An 18,948-nucleotide genomic window follows, 5' to 3' on the forward strand; every position below is an offset into this window, starting at 1 on the left:
TTTCATATCAGAGAAAATGTTTATTATGAAGTACAGAATATTTTCAAAATTAATTCAAGATTCCAGTATAATTAACAAGCTTGACGAGTTTCTTACATCTCATTGTTGTACTCGGGTTGCTGAGAGCATGGAAAGCTGTTAGGTTCTGTTTATTTGCTACCTACAGATAATCTTTGATATCTAAATACCAAAAATGCACAAATAGCAAATAATATATAATAGATAAATAATGAAAATAAAATCAATGTATCAGTCAGATATGCAAACGACTTTTTTTTTTTTTTTTTTGCTGAAACTAAAAATAAATAAATAAATAAATATTTTCGGTACCTGTGCGTCACTGTAAGACAATATAATATTACTTTGTTTTCTTACTTTCCGCATATAGGATATACATGTGGCGTGCTACAATTACCGTCATTAAAATAATAATGCATATTTGCATCAAGAAAGGCGCAATTTTGATCTGTTCCTCCATTTGGCATTTGGTCATTGTTTACTCCATAATTGGCCCAAAACGGTGTGCCCATCCTGGTGGCAGACCCATCCGTCCACACCCACATGTCCTCAATTGCTTCGTCCGTGGAACCGATCCAAAAATGCATTTTACTCAAACCTGCGAGAGAATTAAATAGTAATGCTGGAAAAAATATCATATCAAAACCAAATTTCATACACTGTCATCATGTCATGCATTGTTTTTGTTTGTTTCTCATAGTTATCGTGACATGAACTTCGTTATCATGTCATCAACCATTCCTGATACCCGCCAAACAGAAGGTGAAACGTAATATTAAAGGCAGTGACGTATTGGATCATTAAAACTTACGTAAGATTTCAATGTACAGAATGAGGTCACTGTAGAACTGCACGTCTGCAAGATTAACCAGTTCACCCCCAAGGTCCTGACAAAACTTTCGCATATCGTGCCACGAGCCCATGGTGCTGAGTCCAACATGCACACAGCGGCCTCCCACCTCCGTGAAGGGGCTCTCGCACTCCACCTCTGAAGTGCAGCAACAAGGTGTCATTAGTGCTGCCTTAAACACACACACACACACACACACACACACACACACACACTCACGTGTTGTTGCCTTGATGTCCGTCATCGCTACCACGGCCAGGGTTCCTGAAGAAACAGAGGCGAGTTACAGCAAAAGAGCTGCGGTCCGCATGGCCGAGGCAAAACCCTGCTGTTCTTTGCGTGCAGGGCTTACCCTTACTCTTGGGGATAAGTTGTGTGCATCTGTCAAGAACGCTGACCTTCGACCAACGCCTATGATGGGACTCACCCAGGAAAGACAGCAGCCCGAAGCCAGTCATTGTGCTGATGTTCTGCTGTGCCGCGTGTCAGTACTGGTGTGTGGTACTTGTTTGGTGCTACTTTTGTCGCCGCCGCGTTAGTGGTGGTTGTGGTGGTGGTGGTGGCGGTTCGTGAAGGAAGGACACAAGAATAACGTTCTCTGTAACCACTAACACCATTATATACCTATGGACACTCCACAGTTTGACCTCTCCTTCTAGAAAACTGTTCCTGTATCAGTTTTATCACTTCAGTGTGTCACTCACAACAAACTATTTTTCATAGTGCGCGGAAATGAGCTCATGTTCCATTTATGAAAGATATTGTCTCGAAGGAAACGTGTATGTGTGTGTATGTGTGTGTGTGTGTGTGTGTGTGTGTGTGTGTGTGTGTGTGTGTGTGTGTGTGTGTGTGTGTGTGTGTGCGCGTGCGTGCGTGCGTGCGTGCGTGAGTGCATGCGTGCGTGTGTGTGTGTGGGGGGGGTGTGGGTGGGTGGGTGGGTGGGTGTGTGTGTGTGTGTGTGAGAAAGATTTGTCCATATGGAACCTTACGTTATAAAGAAAAGTGTAGACGCCAGTACAGCACTAGCAGCATTCCTTTATGCTTGGTTACATTCCAGGAAAACACAATCTCATCTTCAAACCATCAAATGTATTCAAGAATCTGATGCTCACAACTGTATCTACCGTCTTACAACTGGTACATGATTTGTCTGTTGCTGGTCATCCAGGGAATGCTACGCGTCTAAATTATTATTGGCCAACTATGCGTGTAGACACCGAAAAGCACGTTGATTTGTATACTTAATGCACACAAAATAAGGGCACGGTGCCAAAGCCTGCACCGATTCTTGAGTATCCTCCACACACTAAGCCCTGGGATGTAGTGGGGATAGACCTTTTGCAACTACCTCTTAGCCATCAGGGTTCTAGGTATTTGCTGGTCTGCGTTGATAATTTTTCTCGCTATGTCGTACTAGCATACCTGAAGGAAAAGACTGTAGCTGTCGTTGCTCACGCCCCTTGTTAGTAAGTTAATCCTTGATTACTCAACACTCCGCGTGATAACGGGACAGAATTTCGCAACGCAGTACTATCTGAAGTATGCAGTCAATACAACATAACGCGCACACATATAACAACTCACCACACTGCGAGCAAGGGATTAATAGAGCGTTCTGAAAGAAACATCCTTGAAGTGCTCTCATTTTCAAGTTTTCTCAGACATCCATAGGGAAGTGAAAAGACGACTTCAGGAATCAAAAACGGCCATGGCTATGAAGCAACATAAACATGCTTCTCTAGTAGAGTTGTAGTCAGGCGATTCAGTAATGGTCCAGGTACCCGAGAGACGTTCTAAGTTATATCCTAAATTTGAATGGCCTCTTCTAGTACTTAAACATCTTCAAAGTAATAAATTTGAAGTTTTTGATCCATTGTCAAATAAGCTAGAAGTGGTGCATAGTGATAGACTTAAACAGACCAACACCAAGGTGAACGTGAGCTTAGCCGAAGCTACTTCCCTTGGTCGAGCTGTGTGTCTTAATTCTCCTACACATACTCATAACTATAATCTGCAAAGTCATACTAACCATAATACTTAAATATTCCCTTTCGCATGTTTCAGAGATGTTTGTCGTACTCCTTCTCTTCGTCTTCCACTCTCTTCGAGCTGGGGACCCAGACCACCTCATGGCCGGGGGTCTTATTGTCCTTAACGGCCAAGTGTTCTTGGTGGAAGATCACTTATGAGTCCGATAGCCATACACCGACTTGATTGAAGTACCTAAAAAATTCTCGGATTTAGCAGATCAGCTGACAACAGCCATAAACGAATTGGGAAATGAACTCTAATAGTTAATACCCTAATGATCTTAAACTGTTACTTAGTGGCAGACTAAAGTTCGTAAGGGATACTGTTCTTGATGCTTTAAACAACTGTGAGACCCTTACGTCTGTTCAACGCTCCAAAAGAGGGCTGGTGGATGGAATTGGGTAACTATCTCGCATGATTTTCGGAACTACCTTAGAAAAGGATGTAAAGGACTTACAGGGCCATTACAGACAGCTGGTTGCAGCAGTTGTCAACAAATAAGGTGGTTCAACTAAACTGCAAAAATATTGAACGCCTGAACCATAACGTACATACCCTGCTTAATTACACTAACCGACTTCGGACTTCCATTAATGAAGCTTTTCCCAGGCTACACGAGCAGTATGCTTTTCACGTGGTTTCGTTATTACTTTCTGCTTTGCAAACCTCTGTTACTTCTATTATGCATACTAATTAATTAATTTTCAGAAATGTGGTAGATGCTTCCCATGGTAGGACTACTTCTTCATTTTTCCCTGTTAAGCATTTTTGCATGTCCTAACTTTGGCACAGGGTAATTTCTCACTTCTAGCTATCTTTACCGTCATTTATCCATCATTCTGTTACCCAGCCATTTACCAGCTATTAAAAGGAAGTGTTGGAACTAAAAACTACAATGACAACACATCATTCTATAATAATTATACACAATCTAACTTCAAATACTAATTTTGTGTGAAATAAAAAAGCTTCCTTGTACTGAATTAAGGATGTCATTGTGTTAAGCAAAGCTCAACGAGCATGCCTCTTATATCCATATAAAGTATGTACCTGAGTCAAGGAGAAATCACTTTTAATCTTATCCATTTCATCAACTTTATAATGTCTTTAATCCAAGGTACTACACATTAAATCATAACAAAATCATGAGAAAAACTGTTTGCACATTATACATTATTACACTGATAAGATTCGGACAATTCTGAAGAAGAAGAAGAAGAAGAAGAAGAAGAAGAAGAAGAAGAAGAAGAAGAAGAAGAAGAAGAAGAAGAAGAAGAAGAAGAAGAAGAAGAAGAAGAAGAAGAAGAAGAAGAAGAAGAAGAAGAAGAAGAAGAAGAAGAAGAAGAAGAAGAAGAAGAAGAAGAAGAAAGAAGAAGAAGAAGAAGAAGAAGAAGAAGAAGAAGTATTAGCAGTAATAGCAACCAATAATAACACTACGTCCAGTAATCTGATCACAGACAAACAAAACAATAACATTAACAGAAAAGACTGTTTCCTGTCTGGCGCCCATAAGTTTAACCAGGAGTCACAGATATAACATTCGCACCTGAGATGAGTACCTTTGAAAGATACGGAAACTTCTGCGCTAAAAATAATAATAATAATAATAATGATAATAATAATAATAATAATAATAATAATAATAATAATAATAATAATAATAATAATAAATGAAATAATAAAAAAAAACAATAATAAACGTAAATTATAAGGAGGTTGCAGTATAGTAATCTGAGGTCCATTCCCCCAGCTACGCCCAAACAAAAAATAAATAAATAAGCAGTAACTTATAAATTTATCAAGGCTGCAAATGTCCACGGCACATCTGAGGTTAGCCCAGTTCCTGACACACGAGGGCGACACACAAGTGGGTTTCAGACTTCACTTCCTGCCACCAGTCCACTGCGCTACGTGTCTCATCCCCACGTCCCGGACCTGTTAACAAGGCGGCTGGACGTAGTAGCAATTATACTCGTATATATATATATATATATATATATATATATATATATATATATATATATATATATATATATATATATATATATATATATATATATATATATATATATATATATATATATATATATATATATATATATATATAATTTTTTTTTTTTTTTTTTTTTTCGGCAGTGGATCCAGCCAGTGTGATGAAGTCTAATTCAGTATTGATGGCACCCTGACCGCACCCCAGGCCTCCGTACATGGCAACACTGTCAACATGAATCTCATACACTTCATATTTCAGCCTGGAATCATGCCAAGTCTGTTCTCCAATTAGCCAAAAACTCCTTCATTAATAGAAAATGTCAAAATCCTTCAAGATCTAACTCCCCTCGTGACTTCTGACATCTAGCCAAAATCATCTCTAATAACTTTACTTTTCATCTTTCCCTTCTTTATTTCAACCTGATGGCACCACTGTCATCTCATCTATCTCTAAAGCTGAACTCTTCGCCCAAACCTTTGCTAAAAACTCTACCTCTCCTCCACCCTCCGACTATTTCATGCTACCCGTTAAAATCATTCGCAGTGGTGTTTTCCATGACCACGTTGACCTTACCCCTCGGAAGGCTTATGGATCTGATGGGCCTCTCACTGTTCTCCGAAACTGTGCCTCCGTGCCTGCACCTTGCCTAGTCAAACTCTTCCAACTCTGTCTATCAGCATTTATCTTTCCTTCTTGCTGGAAGTTTTTCTACATTCAGCCTTTTCCTAAAAAAGGTGACCTCTCTAACCCTCAGGCTAACGTCCTATTGTTTTAATTACTTGTCTATCTAAAGTTTTTAAATCTATCCTCAACAGTAAGATTCTTAAACATCTATCACTTCAAAACATCATATCTGATCGCTAAACTGGTGATCTTCTGGCTTTCCTTACTGAGTCTCGGTCATCGTCTATTAGGGATTTTGGTGAAACTTTTGTTGTTGCCTTAGACATATCAAATACTTTTGATAAAGACTGACACACAGTTTTGATTTCCAAACTACCCTCCTATGGTTTTTAATCCTTTTCTTTGTAACTTCATCTCAAGTTTCCTCTCTAACTGTTCTATTGATGATGTGGTAGAAGGTCACTGTTCTTCTAAATCTATCAACAGTGGTGTTCCTCAGGGTTCTGTCATGTCATTCTCTTCCTATTATTCATCAGTGATCTTCAACAAACTTCTTGTCCTATCCACTCCTACGCTGATAATACCACCAAGCACTTTTCCACGTCTTTTCATTAACGTTCAACCCTTCAGAAATCAAACAGTTCAAGGAGGGAAACAACAGAAACCCTGATCTCTGATCTCTATAATTTTTTGACTCGGGCAAAGCAAACTTAGTATTGTTCAATGCCTCAAAAACTCACTTCCTCCATCTGTCAACTCGAAACAACCTTCTACATAACTATCCCCTCTTCCTCAACGACACTCACCTCTCCCTCTCTTCTACACTGAAAATCCTCGGCCTGTCCTTTACTTATAATCTAAACTGGAAACTTCACATTTCATCTCTAGGTAAAACAGCTGCTATGAAGTTAGGTGTTCTGAGTCGTCTCCGCCAGTTTTTCTCACCCCCCCCCCAGCTGCTAACTCTGTACAGGGGTCTTATCCGTCCATGTATGGAGTACGCTTCACATGTATGAGAATCCCATTCATACTGCTATTTTAGAACCAAAAGCTTTTCGTCTCGTCACCCGTTTCCTCTAACTGTCCTTAGCCTGCCTCTCATCACCGCAGTGTTGCTTCTCTTGCTACCTTCTCTAACTACTCTTCCGATCTTGCCTCCCCTTCTCCCGCGACCCCGCTGCACAAGACTTTCTATTTTCTCTCATCCCTATTTTGTCCACCTCTCTAATGCAATAGTTAACCAGTATTCTGTCATTCTGTCATTTCTGGTAAACTATAAAACTTACTGCTTACTTATGTATCAAGACACTTATCCTCCAATTTTTGACAATGGTTTCTGATTCTGTTTGCGGACCGGCACCTCAGTGGGCCTTGTTTTTTTTTTCTTCTTATTGTGTTGCCATTGGCCAGTGCCCCTGCTATATATAAAAAAAAAAAAGATAAAATAAATAAATAAACAAGTAAAAGAATATTGCAGCACCGACCTCCCCCCTCCCCCACCAAGAGCGTCATCACAGCCTCGCTGGCACCTGAAGTGCCGTGCGAATTTTGTGTTACTTTTGTTGGGAAAATATGATTGCTGTGCGCCTTGTGTGTGTGTGTGTGTGTGTGTGTGTGTGTGTGTGTGTGTGTGAGCACTGATGGCCCACTGTCCGCTTGCCCTCCTGCCCTCTCTCGGAGAAGCATTCCTTCTCAATGCACGCTCTTCTTTTTTCACACACACACACACACACACACACACACACACACATTCCTACATACATAAGAGTACGAGTTGCGTCGTGTAGATCACATTCTCCAATCAGGAGTCTCGCGTTTATCTGAATATGTACTTGTGCCCGTGCACCAGCACCCGTACCACACACGCATGCACGCACGCATCCAAGGGCGGGCGCACGCGTGTACAGATGTGTGCACACACACACACACACACACACGTAGTGTAGTGGTTAGCACGCTCGGCTCACAACCAAGAAAGCCCGGGTTTGAATCCCGGGCGCGGCGAGGCAGATGGGTGAGCCTCTTAATGTGTAGCCCCTGTTCACCTAGCAGCAAGTAGGTACGGGATGTAACCCGAAGAATTGTAACTCGCTGTCCCGGTGTGTGGTGTGTCAGTGGTCTCAGTCCTACCCAAGGATCGGTCACTATGAACTCTGAGCTCTTTCCGTAGAGAAACGGCTGGCTGGGTGACCAGCAGACGACCGTAGATGAATCACACACACACACACACACACACACACACAGAGAGAGAGAGAGAGAGAGAGAGAGAGAGAGAGAGAGAGAGAGAGAGAGAGAGAGAGAGAGACTACATGAAATATTGATAAGGATTACTACGTAGTATCGTCAGGAAGTTCCCATCAACATGTTATCACTAGCAGTCTTCCCACCTGCCCTGTAACGCGTCCTGCTTCCCAAGACAACACACACATGACGCCTCGCCACACCACACAAGCGCTTCCACTCCCTTTTTTACAACATTCTACATTACTTTCAACAATATTCTTTTAGTACTTTCAACATTTCCAAAACGGCGCGCAGATCTGATGAGTCTGAACAGGCAAGTATAGCGTTACAATCTTTGCGTTCAATGTTCCGTTAGGAATGCTAGTAAGTAGAAACAAAAGAGCTCCCGTCCCTGCTGTCCGAGCCATCTAAAGACACGTCCGTATTGGCAGGTGGGGTGAGTGCACATTGGCGCGACTTGTAGCGAGGGAGAGGGAAGGAACGAAGAGAATGGAACAAATGGAGATGAAGAAAATAATACAATGATCTTCGAAGTGAAGCAAGTAAAAAAGGGAAGGTTAGGTAGATATTTTTTCAAATTATTATTTTTTACTTACCTAAGTGATATTGTACACATACAAACATTTACATTTACGCAATAATGCTAAACTCTTGAAATTCATTTCACAGGTTGAACTTAAAAATTTTCCATAGCATAATGATAAAACATTACTACTTCATGGATATAATTGCTAGTAAATCTCATTAAATGAACAAATTTATACATGAATTTACGAAATATAATTAGTGATTACTAGGAAGTAAACTCTTCTCCTTCCACCTGCAATCCACAAAAAATAACAATCCCTTTCAGTTTCTGAATAAATGCTACATTTCTTATAACGGGAAGATTCTTCAAGGAGAGGGTGATTTGAGAATACAGACCAAAGCATCGAAATGAGGCAGGAAAAATTTATATGCAATAATTAGGATAGTTTGAAAGGTGGCATTGGGAGATGTTTGTACTCACCCACACACTGAGGATACGGGGACTGTTCCGAGTGCACTGATTCGTATTGCGTTCGGGAACTTGCGGAGCTTCGTTCAAGTGCACAACTGCGGCTCCACGTCAGGAGTCATGCCACTCTCAACAGCCCTTAGTAGAGCTTCGCGCTTCGGACTCAGGCGGCGGTGCTTGGCTCTTGTTTGGCATGTAATCTAGACACTGCGCGCTGGCGCGTCACGCAACACTTTACACCAATGGTTCGGTGCTTCAACATGTATCTGATATCTGTTTCACATAGAGTATTCATTCATATAAACGTTAATGTATGGATTCTCTCTCTCTCTCTCTCTCTCTCTCTCTCTCAGGAACACTGAACCATCTTTCACTTTTATACGAAGTTTACAAAGTGAAAAATGCTACACACAATCGATTGAGGTAAACTTACTGTATAAATATGTTTCTTCTATTTTTCACGATTTGAAGAGTTTGGAGAGGAAAATTTTTAAACGCAAAAATTTCTGAATTTCTTTCCAGGTCCGGAAGTAAAAAAAAAAAAAAAATCAATATCAAAATTATCTGATATTAGAGATACGTTTCTTACTTAAACATTGAACATGTTAAATATTATTTTCCATTCATATAAATAGTGCGAAGATAACAAAATTTAATTTTAACAATATTTATCTTTTTAAACAAAGTTTAGAAAGTAAGAAACCACGTTTTATTGTTTGATATAAACTTTCTATATCAAAATTTTCTCTTACTTTTCATGATTAATTTTTTTTTAAGAATTTTATAATCACAAAAAAAAAAAAAAAAAATTTCCAGATTTCAACTTTAAAAATCGAAAACTTTCAATAACAAATTTTTTTTATCTGATAATACAGACAGGTTCTTTACTGAAGATGACACATTGTGCGTATGCAACATATTTTTTTGCGTTAACAGGAACAGTGCAGAGGTAATTATATTTAATTTTAAGCATATTTCACTTTTAAACAAGGTTTAGAAAGTATATATATATATATATATATATATATATATATATATATATATATATATATATATATATATATATATATATATATATATATATATATATATATATATAGGATATTTCTATTATCTGATAAAAAAAAAAAATTAGGATTTAAAGATTCAGCTCCTGACCTAGGAAAAAAAAAATGTGATCAAAAGTTTCTCCCTAAACTACATAATTTTAGATCATGAAAAGAAGAAAAAAGTATTGATATAGAAAGTTTATACTAATTGATATATATATATATATATATATATATATATATATATATATATATATATATATATATATATATATATATATATATATATATATATATATATATATATATATATATATATACTTTCTAAACCTTGTTTAAAAGTGAAATATGCTTAAAATTAAATATAATTACCTCTGCACTGTTCTTGTTAACGCAAAAAAATATGTTGCATACGCACAATGTGTCATCTTCAGTAAAGAACCTGTCTGTATTATCAGATAAAAAAATTTGTTATTGAAAGTTTTCGATTTTTAAAGTTGAAATCTGGAAAAAAAAAAAAAAAATATATATATATATATATATATATATATATATATATATATATATATATATATATATATATATATATATATATATATATATATATATATATATCAATTAGTATAAACTTTCTATATCAATACTTTTTTCTTCTTTTCATGATCTAAAATTATGTAGTTTAGGGAGAAACTTTTGATCACATTTTTTTTTTTTTCCTAGGTCAGGAGCTGAATCTTTAAATCCTAATTTTTTTTTTATCAGATAATAGAAATATCCTCCTTGCTTAAAGAAGACACATTATGCTTATATTGCTTATATTCTCTTATATATTCTTATATTCTCTTCACAGTTCCGTAGATAATAATATTATTTCTCCCGCCACGGTTTCAAAGCGTGCGCGCGCGCACACACACACACACACACACACACACACACACACACACACACACACACACACACACACACACACAAAGACCTACCACCACCCTGCGTCCCTTCACCCTTTATTAGTCATCCTCCTTCCCGTTATCCTTTCCCAGTCCAAGCGTCACCAGTCTCCAGTCAGCGCCGCTCTTTTTTTTTTTTTTTATGTAGGAAGGACACTGGCCAAGGGCAATAAGGCCATAAGTAATGCGTGGAGGAGGTTCGGGCCCGTATTCTCATTCTCAAATAGTTTGCTCTCTTACCACGACTATTTTCAAAGGCCACACAGATTATCAGACAGGTTCTCAAGATTGTTTCCCCTGTTAATAATGTAGAAATCTTGTCAATCTATCACTAGAACCATACAAACACCCTTAAAAACCAATGTAGCTTCAAATGGAGACTTAAAAGTAGAGGAGGTGCGGGGCAGAGTAAGGTCCTCTGCGTGGCGTCCCCCTTCACATTTACTGCAAGGACCGCTCTGCCTTCTGTGAGTCGACGCGGATCTTGCAATGACGGTATGTAGCTTGTGGGGGACGCGTGACGAGGGTGGGGACGATCACAGTGACGGTAAATGGCGACTAATGATAATGGTGACGCAGGTGGTGGTGGCAGTGGTGGTGGTAAGGGTGGTGGTGACGATGATGATGATGATGATGATGGTGATGATGATGATGAAGGCAACAGAACAAACGAAAACAACACACCACCACCACCACCACCACCACCAACAACAACAACAACAACAACAACAACAACAACAATAACTAAGACGACGACAACCACAATAACAGCTACATAATTCGATCCATGTAGTCCACATAAAAAGAAAAAAGAAACTTAAAGAATTCGCCCCAATACTAGAAAAGACACCTCAAGGCAACACAGCGAGATCAATTCACTCAATAAATTTCACGGAGATAACCATTCCTACACACGTAACTATTTATTTTTTTAAGCACTCAGTTCCCGCATAAGTGATATTTTCGAAGACCACAGAGATGATAAATAAGGTTCTCATACGTGTTTTTTTTTTTTCTCTCTCTCTCTCTCTCATTAATTATACTTGTAGAAATCTCGTTAAACTATCACTGGAAATATGAAAACACCCTTCTCAACAGCACTGACTTGCACTAGGTCTTGCTGAAGGTGGTGGGTAAGACGCCAGGAAGATTGCGAATACGGTCGCTGGATATTTTTTTCTTTCTTTCTTTCTTTCTTTGCTGCCGAGACAGAAGCACCACCTCTGCCCTCACGACCACCAACACCAACACAAAACATTATTACAGAGAGAGAGAGAGAGAGAGAGAATAGTATAGCATAACAGCAGATACGTGTCCAAAAAAGACTGATAAAGCAACGCCCCAAATATATATATATAAAAAAAGAAAAAAAGATTAAAAAAGACGGTACATACGTGACGTTCGCTGTATCGCACTCACACATCGCATTATTTTGTCGTTTATTTATTTATTTATTTTTTGCTAATAGAAATTTTACGGTTATTTAACATTGAAAACAAAAAATAGAAAAAGGAATGCGCAAGTACTTAATCTCTCTCTCTCTCTCTCTCTCTCTCTCTCTCTCTCTCTCTCTCTCTCTCTCTCTCTCTCTCTCTCTGCCGCCGACTGACAGTAATGTTCGTCGAGTTACTCCAAAAATACAAAGCGTCTCCTGCAGTTTTTGGGCACCGACTCACCCGCGGCGCTGTGATCTCACCGGGGAGCTATGCCGTGTGTGTGTGTGTGTGTGTGTGTGTGTGTGTGTGTGTGTGTGTGTGTGTGATGCAGGAAAATGAAAGGCAAAAATATATTACTTCATTAAGAAAAAAAGGAAAAGAGGATTATTACCGTTATTAATTCACATCTCTCTCTCTCTCTCTCTCTCTCTCTCTCTCTCTCTCTCTCTCTCTCTCTCTCTCTGGACCTACATGTATAGTACTGGCGGCGCATGTCCTGTACACACACCTGCACATCATCAAGAAGTCACTGAATCAGATTCTAGGACACAAAAATATCCATTCGAATATAAATACAACTTTTCACACACACCAAACTAACACTTTCATCTTTACCATGCAGGGCCATCACTCTCATTATCATCACTATTATCATCATTAATAGTGTTGCCGGGTCAATGCGGACAACAGGGGCGCATAATCGTACGTGAATTAGCACCCAAGGAAGCAACGCGTTTGTGTTTACATTGCACAGAGGCAAGACGGAAGTTGGCACGTCCTATGTACCCGCAACACTTTGGGCCTGGCACTGCTGCACACTTATTTTTTATCCTCCTTTTTTTTTTTTTTATTCGTGTGTGTGTGTGTGTGTGTGTGTGTGTGTGTGTGTGTGTGTGTGTGTGTGTGTGTGTGCTTTTTTTTCTGCCGGGCATGAGGTTTGGAATATATGCGACCCGACCACCACACGACTGCTGCCGCTCCTCCACCTCCTCCACCTCTCACGCTGATAAATGAAGTGAAAAGGCACACATATAAATAACATGAGTATTTCCATGCTCTTTACATTAGTCAAATTGCTTGAGAGTTATGAGTGAAGATGAGGACATTGACCTTTCTCTCTCTCTCTCTCTCTCTCTCTCTCTCTCTCTCTCTCTCTCTCTCTCTCTCTCTCTCTCTCTCTCTCTCTCAACCTTGACCTGCCGTGTAGGGTAAGTGACCACGGCATGGCACGGAGCTTGGCAACAGAGGAGGGACTGAGTAGCGGCGGCAGGATGATAGGCAAAAGGGGTTAGCACGGCAGGGGAAGAAGACCGGGCACGAGATGAAGGGAGTGTGTGGAGGTTGGCTCGTGCATTGAGGCGTAATATTTCCATTGAGTGGAGTGCTTGGCCGATTTTGCTGCGTTCCGTCACGTCAGGTTCGTTGCTTCATTGTTTTGTCTAGCATGAGGCTGCTAGTCATGTCTTACTTCACCACACTCACCACCACTCAACCCTCCTCCTCCTCCACCTACGTATGTAAAGTCACCCCTCCTCCACCTCACCCCCCACTCCCTTTCCGTCATCTTCCACACTTACACACCCTACTCGTGCCTCATGCCAAGTCTAACACACACACACACACACACACACACACACACTTCCGTCACCTGCCTGCTTGCCTCCCGTACGTACATACATGCCTTCCTCATACTAAGCCCTGCCAAGCTTCCCTCCCTCATACCTAGCTAACTATGGCTTGCTCTCACCCACTTTCATTCTCTCTTCTCCACGCTGACGCCACGAGGCAGGCTCACCACCCCGCACTCGGGCCCACATCATCAAGCAACTCTGAAGAATTTTATCGGTTATAAAATTAAAGCACTAATTCAGAAACTCACGGGGGTGACTGCCCTTAGAGGCTGCGGGTAGAAGGGAAAAGAAACCCGTATTTCAAAACGCTTTAAACTCTCGTGTGAACTATTTTCAAAGGCCACAGAGATGATTAGTCGAGTTCTCATGAGTGTTTATTCCAATGGTGACGCAGAATTCTTAGTAAACTATCAACAGAATCATGAAAATACTCTTGAAAATCCCAAAAACTTCTATTAAAGCATGTTCAAAATAACAGAGATAAGACACCGAAGTATTAAAGAGTAATAACTAAGATTTACTTGATAATCCGACCATTACTCCTGAGAGGCTACAAAACACTTGAAAATTTTAGCATGAGGGACAACACTTCCTTCCCTACAGACCCACAACACCCCACAATGGAACTAAGGATATGGAGGAATTAGTCAGGGTGCCCTAGAAGTCTCTGAGACCGCTGTAAGGCTGCGAGGAACCGGGGAAAGTAGGAGAGTAGCAAGGACGTTCATCAAGATGCGCCAAAGTCACGGGTGAAGTTTGATCCCGCTTCTATCTGAAGAACCATAAATCTCGCCGCGGGTGTGGCCCATCCCTATCCCCAGCTCACGTGGCAAGATATAGGGCCGGGTAGTATGGACTCTTCGGGTACAAGTGGGAAGAGATGACGGATGGTGCCCGGTTCTCCCTGCTCACGACGCAATCACTTCCCAGACACGACCCGCCAACGACAAAGTAGTGAAGGTGCGCGCCTACGAGAGTGAAGACTAGTGATCGTGATGCCTAGACCTGTGTTATTACTCTCTCTCTCTCTCTCTCTCTCTCTCTCTCTCTCTCTCTCTCTCTCTCTCTCTCTCTCTCTCTCTCACCTTTCCCCACCTCAGTGCCATCAGCCACGCTACACACACAAACCATCAGTACGTAATAGCCAGCCTGAGCAGTGCCAGGTAAACACACCCAACCAATGGGTCAACACTCGCTGCCTTCACAGACACTGGGCTGTAAGAGTGGAACTTCGACAAAAAAACATCTATTGCATTCTTTCTAATGGCAATGCCGCCACTACGATTAAATCCACATCACTTTCAGGATGTTCACAAAGACTTTCGACACTTCCGACACGCCACTTCCAGATGCCAGCGCAACAGAGTGAATTCCTGCTCTTGTGTCTTGTCTCGCGCCGCCACTTACATTTCCGCCGCATTTTTCTTTCTGTTCCCCGCAACACTCCTCCTTCCACTAGGAGGTGCCCCTAGGACGCCACGCGAACACCAACCCTACCCACGAGTCCCCCGGCCGCAGGTCCAAGGCGGGGTGGAGCCACTGTCACCGCTACACTGAGCGCCAACAGGTGAGGCTGATGCTTGGCACGCCCCACCACCACCACCATCACCATCAGCCTGTCCCCACCCTCATCCCATCATGAGACTCGCCCACACCGCCTCGCTGGCCCTCCCCCGCAACCCACGCCTCCTCTTCAGCCCACACCGCCGCCCACACACACACTCTCTCTCTCTCTCTCTCTCTCTCTCTCTCTCTCTCTCTCTCTCTCTAAGGTATCCATACCCATTCCCTGACCTACGTACATACTTTTTGAAAGTGCATTAGTTTGACTGAAGATTCACACTACGACTATTATTACTAGTCAATAATGATAATAATAATAATAATAATAACAATAATAATAATAATAATAATAATAATAATAATAATAATAATAATAATAATAATAATAATAATAATAATTGTTCTTTTTAGACCACGCCCCTTTTGTACGTGAACACGGAAGGCCTTTCGATGCAGGATTTATGTACATGCCTTCCGTGCTGTGATACGACAGCAGCGTGAAAATTCCACTGTCCCCGCCTGGCCAGGAATTTGAAACTCGGACAGGTTAGTTATGTGCGAGCGCGTTAAGTTACAAAGCAATTTCAACATTATCATCAACAACAGCAACGACATTAATAGTAATAATAATAAAAAATAAAAATAAAATAACAACAACAACAACAACAACAACAACAAAATAATAATAATAATTATAATAATAATAATAAGAAGAAAAAGAAGAAGAAGAAGAAGAAGAAAAATGTACAATAACAACAACAACAATAAGAACAAAAAATAAATAAATAAAATAGATAAATAAAAATAATATTAATATAATAATAATAATAATAATAATAATAATAATAATAATAATAATAATAATAATAATAATAATAATAATAACAACAACAACAACAACAACAACAACAACAAAAACAACATCATCATAGACACCAATAATTCACACATGGTTTCCTACACAAATTCAACATAATCAGTTTAATCTCAAGACGTTACCCTTTCACATTTTTCTGCGGAGCACAGGGTCTTAAAGAAACAACCGTGAAACTTGCACGTTACCTTTCCTTCCCTGGGGCAAGGCTGGGGGCTTGTGGCACTGGGGAGGCTCCTATTGGTGGGTGAACCCTGCCTGGTGCCTGCAGAATAGAGGACCAGTAGTACTATACAAAGATGATCACTTACTATCCTTATTACTTCTGCCGCATGCTATTCCTAAATCCATCAATGGCAAAAGAATATCTGTATACTTTTTATACTCCTTTCTCACAGCAAACTCTTGGTTCATGTATTCCCTCCTTCTAAGGCCACACAGCCCATCACACATCACAGCCTCTAACTCTCTTCCTCAACACTTTTCCATATACATTATCTACAATGCTCATTTGACACACATCCCTAAAATTTAGTCATACTTATTATCCTTACTGAAAACATGAGCAGTACACATCCACTTAGTCATTAATGATAATAATCTATAATAGAAAATAAATAAATAAATATATTAATAATAATAATAATAATAATAATAATAATAATAATAATAATAATAATAATAATAATAATAATAATAATGTATATGAATCTTTAAGATTCTGGAGAAAGGATTCTTAACCTATAATTGTAAAATCATCCATTTTGATTTATTTGTAAATTCACTCATGTTAAATCTGGGATTATTCCGGCATTCTCCTTTAATTTTAGTTATTATCCTTTCCCACCTCTAGTTCTTAGACACTTTTCTCTAATACTGCAACAAGCAGCTTACAAAAAAGTGTCATCTTTTCTGACATCTTTCCTTATTACTATTTTTTTTTCACAGGTGCTTTGTAGCTTTAAAGTGGCAGTGTTTTGCTGACATATATTCCAACTTTTGCAAATATGTTTCCTTCATCTTTTTCTGAATCCCTTCATAATTGTTGATGATTGTAATGAGTTAAAAAGTTCATTCACAGCGTATAAAACACATACACAGAGGTTAAATGTATTCTGTACATTTTCTCACTACTTCAGTTGTTCAAGTAGTCACTGAATGATTGCTCTGTAGTCTTGCTTCCATTTAAAATCTTCCATTTAAAACTTCCATTTAAAAACTTCCATTTAAATTAAGTATTGCATTAATCCTAATAGTGAATACTTTTGTAAAAGGTTTGTATACTACAAACAGTAAAGTGATTCACCATTAGCTTTTAGGTCTTTGTTTCCTTTCTTGTGACACAGTATTACTGTGGGATTTTCAAACATCTTGGTGCAGCAAGTTTGCAACCATTTTATAAAACTATACAGCAGTTTGTCTGGCAGAAAATTTCTTGCACCTTTGATTTGGTTAATGGATATGGTGCCTACACCTGCTTTGCCACTGATTCCTTCAAGTGCTTTCTTTCTTTTTCACTTGTGTTGTGCAGGGGACGTTAGTATCTATTGCTTCTACAGTGAAGTCTTCATTTACCTATCATCACCAGTATTGTATAGTAAGAAATTTTCCACAGAAGCCTTCCACTACTTTTATCACCTTAGACTAGTGTTTCTTCACTGGTGGTGCACAGGACATTGACAGTATTTGCAAATAAACTTGAAATGATAAATTCAGTATGAACAATTTAATCAAATAAATAACTGACTATTCATTTTATTACATTTCTAATTAAGAAATTTATTGGGAATCCTTAAGTTGTAACTGTTAAGTAATGCTTCAAGTAAATTATAAGTTTAATTCATAATAAATGTTCAAGATTCACACCACTATACATACTCATACTGTACCCGGCAAGATAATGAGCCATCCTGCTGATTTCTATCAACTGATGTGTGGCTACACAGTCATAAAGTGTTATGGACCTCAGGGTCTGTGACTGGTAGCCACCAAACTGCTTGAGTTGATTAGTTATATTATTCATCCCATGCTCTTTTAAAAGTATGAACACCTGATTTGACTTTGATTTTTGTTTTTTACTATAAAATTTATTCATTAAAAAAGAAACAGAGAGGATGTGTGAACAAAATGGCCACTTATTATGCTGTGTGCTGTATTGTGCAGATCTATGTAGTTTACAACACATGATGCCATATTACTGACTTTATCCTCACCCAGAATTTAAATGGTACACATTTTTTTTAAGAACAAAAGAACATAGGAAAATAAGGGAAGCTGCAGGAAACCATCAGGCCTACACGTGGCAGTCTCTGTATGAAACGTACCTACTTATTTCCACCTATCATCACCATCCATAAAATTGTCTCATCTTCTTTTAAGGCTTCCTAATGACTCACCACTAACCTGATTACTGAGTCCATTCCATTTTTCTACTACTCTAGTTGAGAACCAATTCCTTCCTATCTCTTTCTTAAATTTAGCTTTTTCAAGGTTGAAGCCAAATTACTTCTTGTTCTATCCTGATTACTGATCCTGAGAATTTTTGCCTTCGTCACTCTTGTATACCCTCTATACCACTTGAAGAGCTCTATCAGGTCCTCTCTTAATCTACATCTCTCTAAGGAATGTAAATTCTAAAGCTTCAGTCTCCTTTCATAAGGAATACCTCTCATCCCTGTATCCTTTGTCATT

General features: G+C 39.3%; 1 protein-coding gene and 1 long non-coding RNA gene across 7 annotated transcripts in view; one reads left to right on the top strand and one right to left on the bottom strand.

Annotated features, from left to right (window-relative positions):
* LOC135102015 (hepatic lectin-like) lies at positions 1–15,450 on the bottom strand. Of its 5 annotated transcripts, XM_064006629.1 has the most exons (7): positions 15,318–15,449; positions 8,770–9,030; positions 2,898–3,091; positions 1,296–1,383; positions 1,088–1,132; positions 830–1,006; positions 1–616 (listed from the first exon to the last, which is right to left on the bottom strand). In XM_064006629.1, exons 4-7 carry the CDS (start codon positions 1,324–1,326, stop codon positions 372–374), a joined length of 498 nt encoding a protein of 165 aa, XP_063862699.1. In that variant the 5' UTR covers positions 1,327–1,383; positions 2,898–3,091; positions 8,770–9,030; positions 15,318–15,449; the 3' UTR covers positions 1–371. The 5 variants fall into 5 exon arrangements, with proteins under 5 accessions (XP_063862699.1, XP_063862700.1, XP_063862703.1 ...); XM_064006630.1 differs by lacking the exon at positions 2,898–3,091; XM_064006633.1 differs by lacking the exons at positions 1,088–1,132; positions 1,296–1,383 and having other exon boundaries at positions 15,318–15,450.
* Positions 14,665–18,948, top strand: part of LOC135102018 (uncharacterized) — an 8,090-nt gene continuing 3,806 nt past the window's right edge. Inside the window, exons 1-3 of one of the 2 annotated variants that reach the window (XR_010269503.1) lie at positions 14,665–14,780; positions 15,126–15,387; positions 15,795–15,929. This is a non-coding gene — a long non-coding RNA (uncharacterized LOC135102018). Of the gene's footprint in view, positions 15,388–15,794; positions 15,930–18,948 lie in introns of both variants that reach the window. The other variant, XR_010269502.1, reaches the window with a different exon arrangement.

This window comes from Scylla paramamosain, chromosome 7, assembly GCF_035594125.1.
Source record: "Scylla paramamosain isolate STU-SP2022 chromosome 7, ASM3559412v1, whole genome shotgun sequence".
NCBI classification, from domain to species: Eukaryota; Metazoa; Arthropoda; class Malacostraca; order Decapoda; family Portunidae; genus Scylla; species Scylla paramamosain.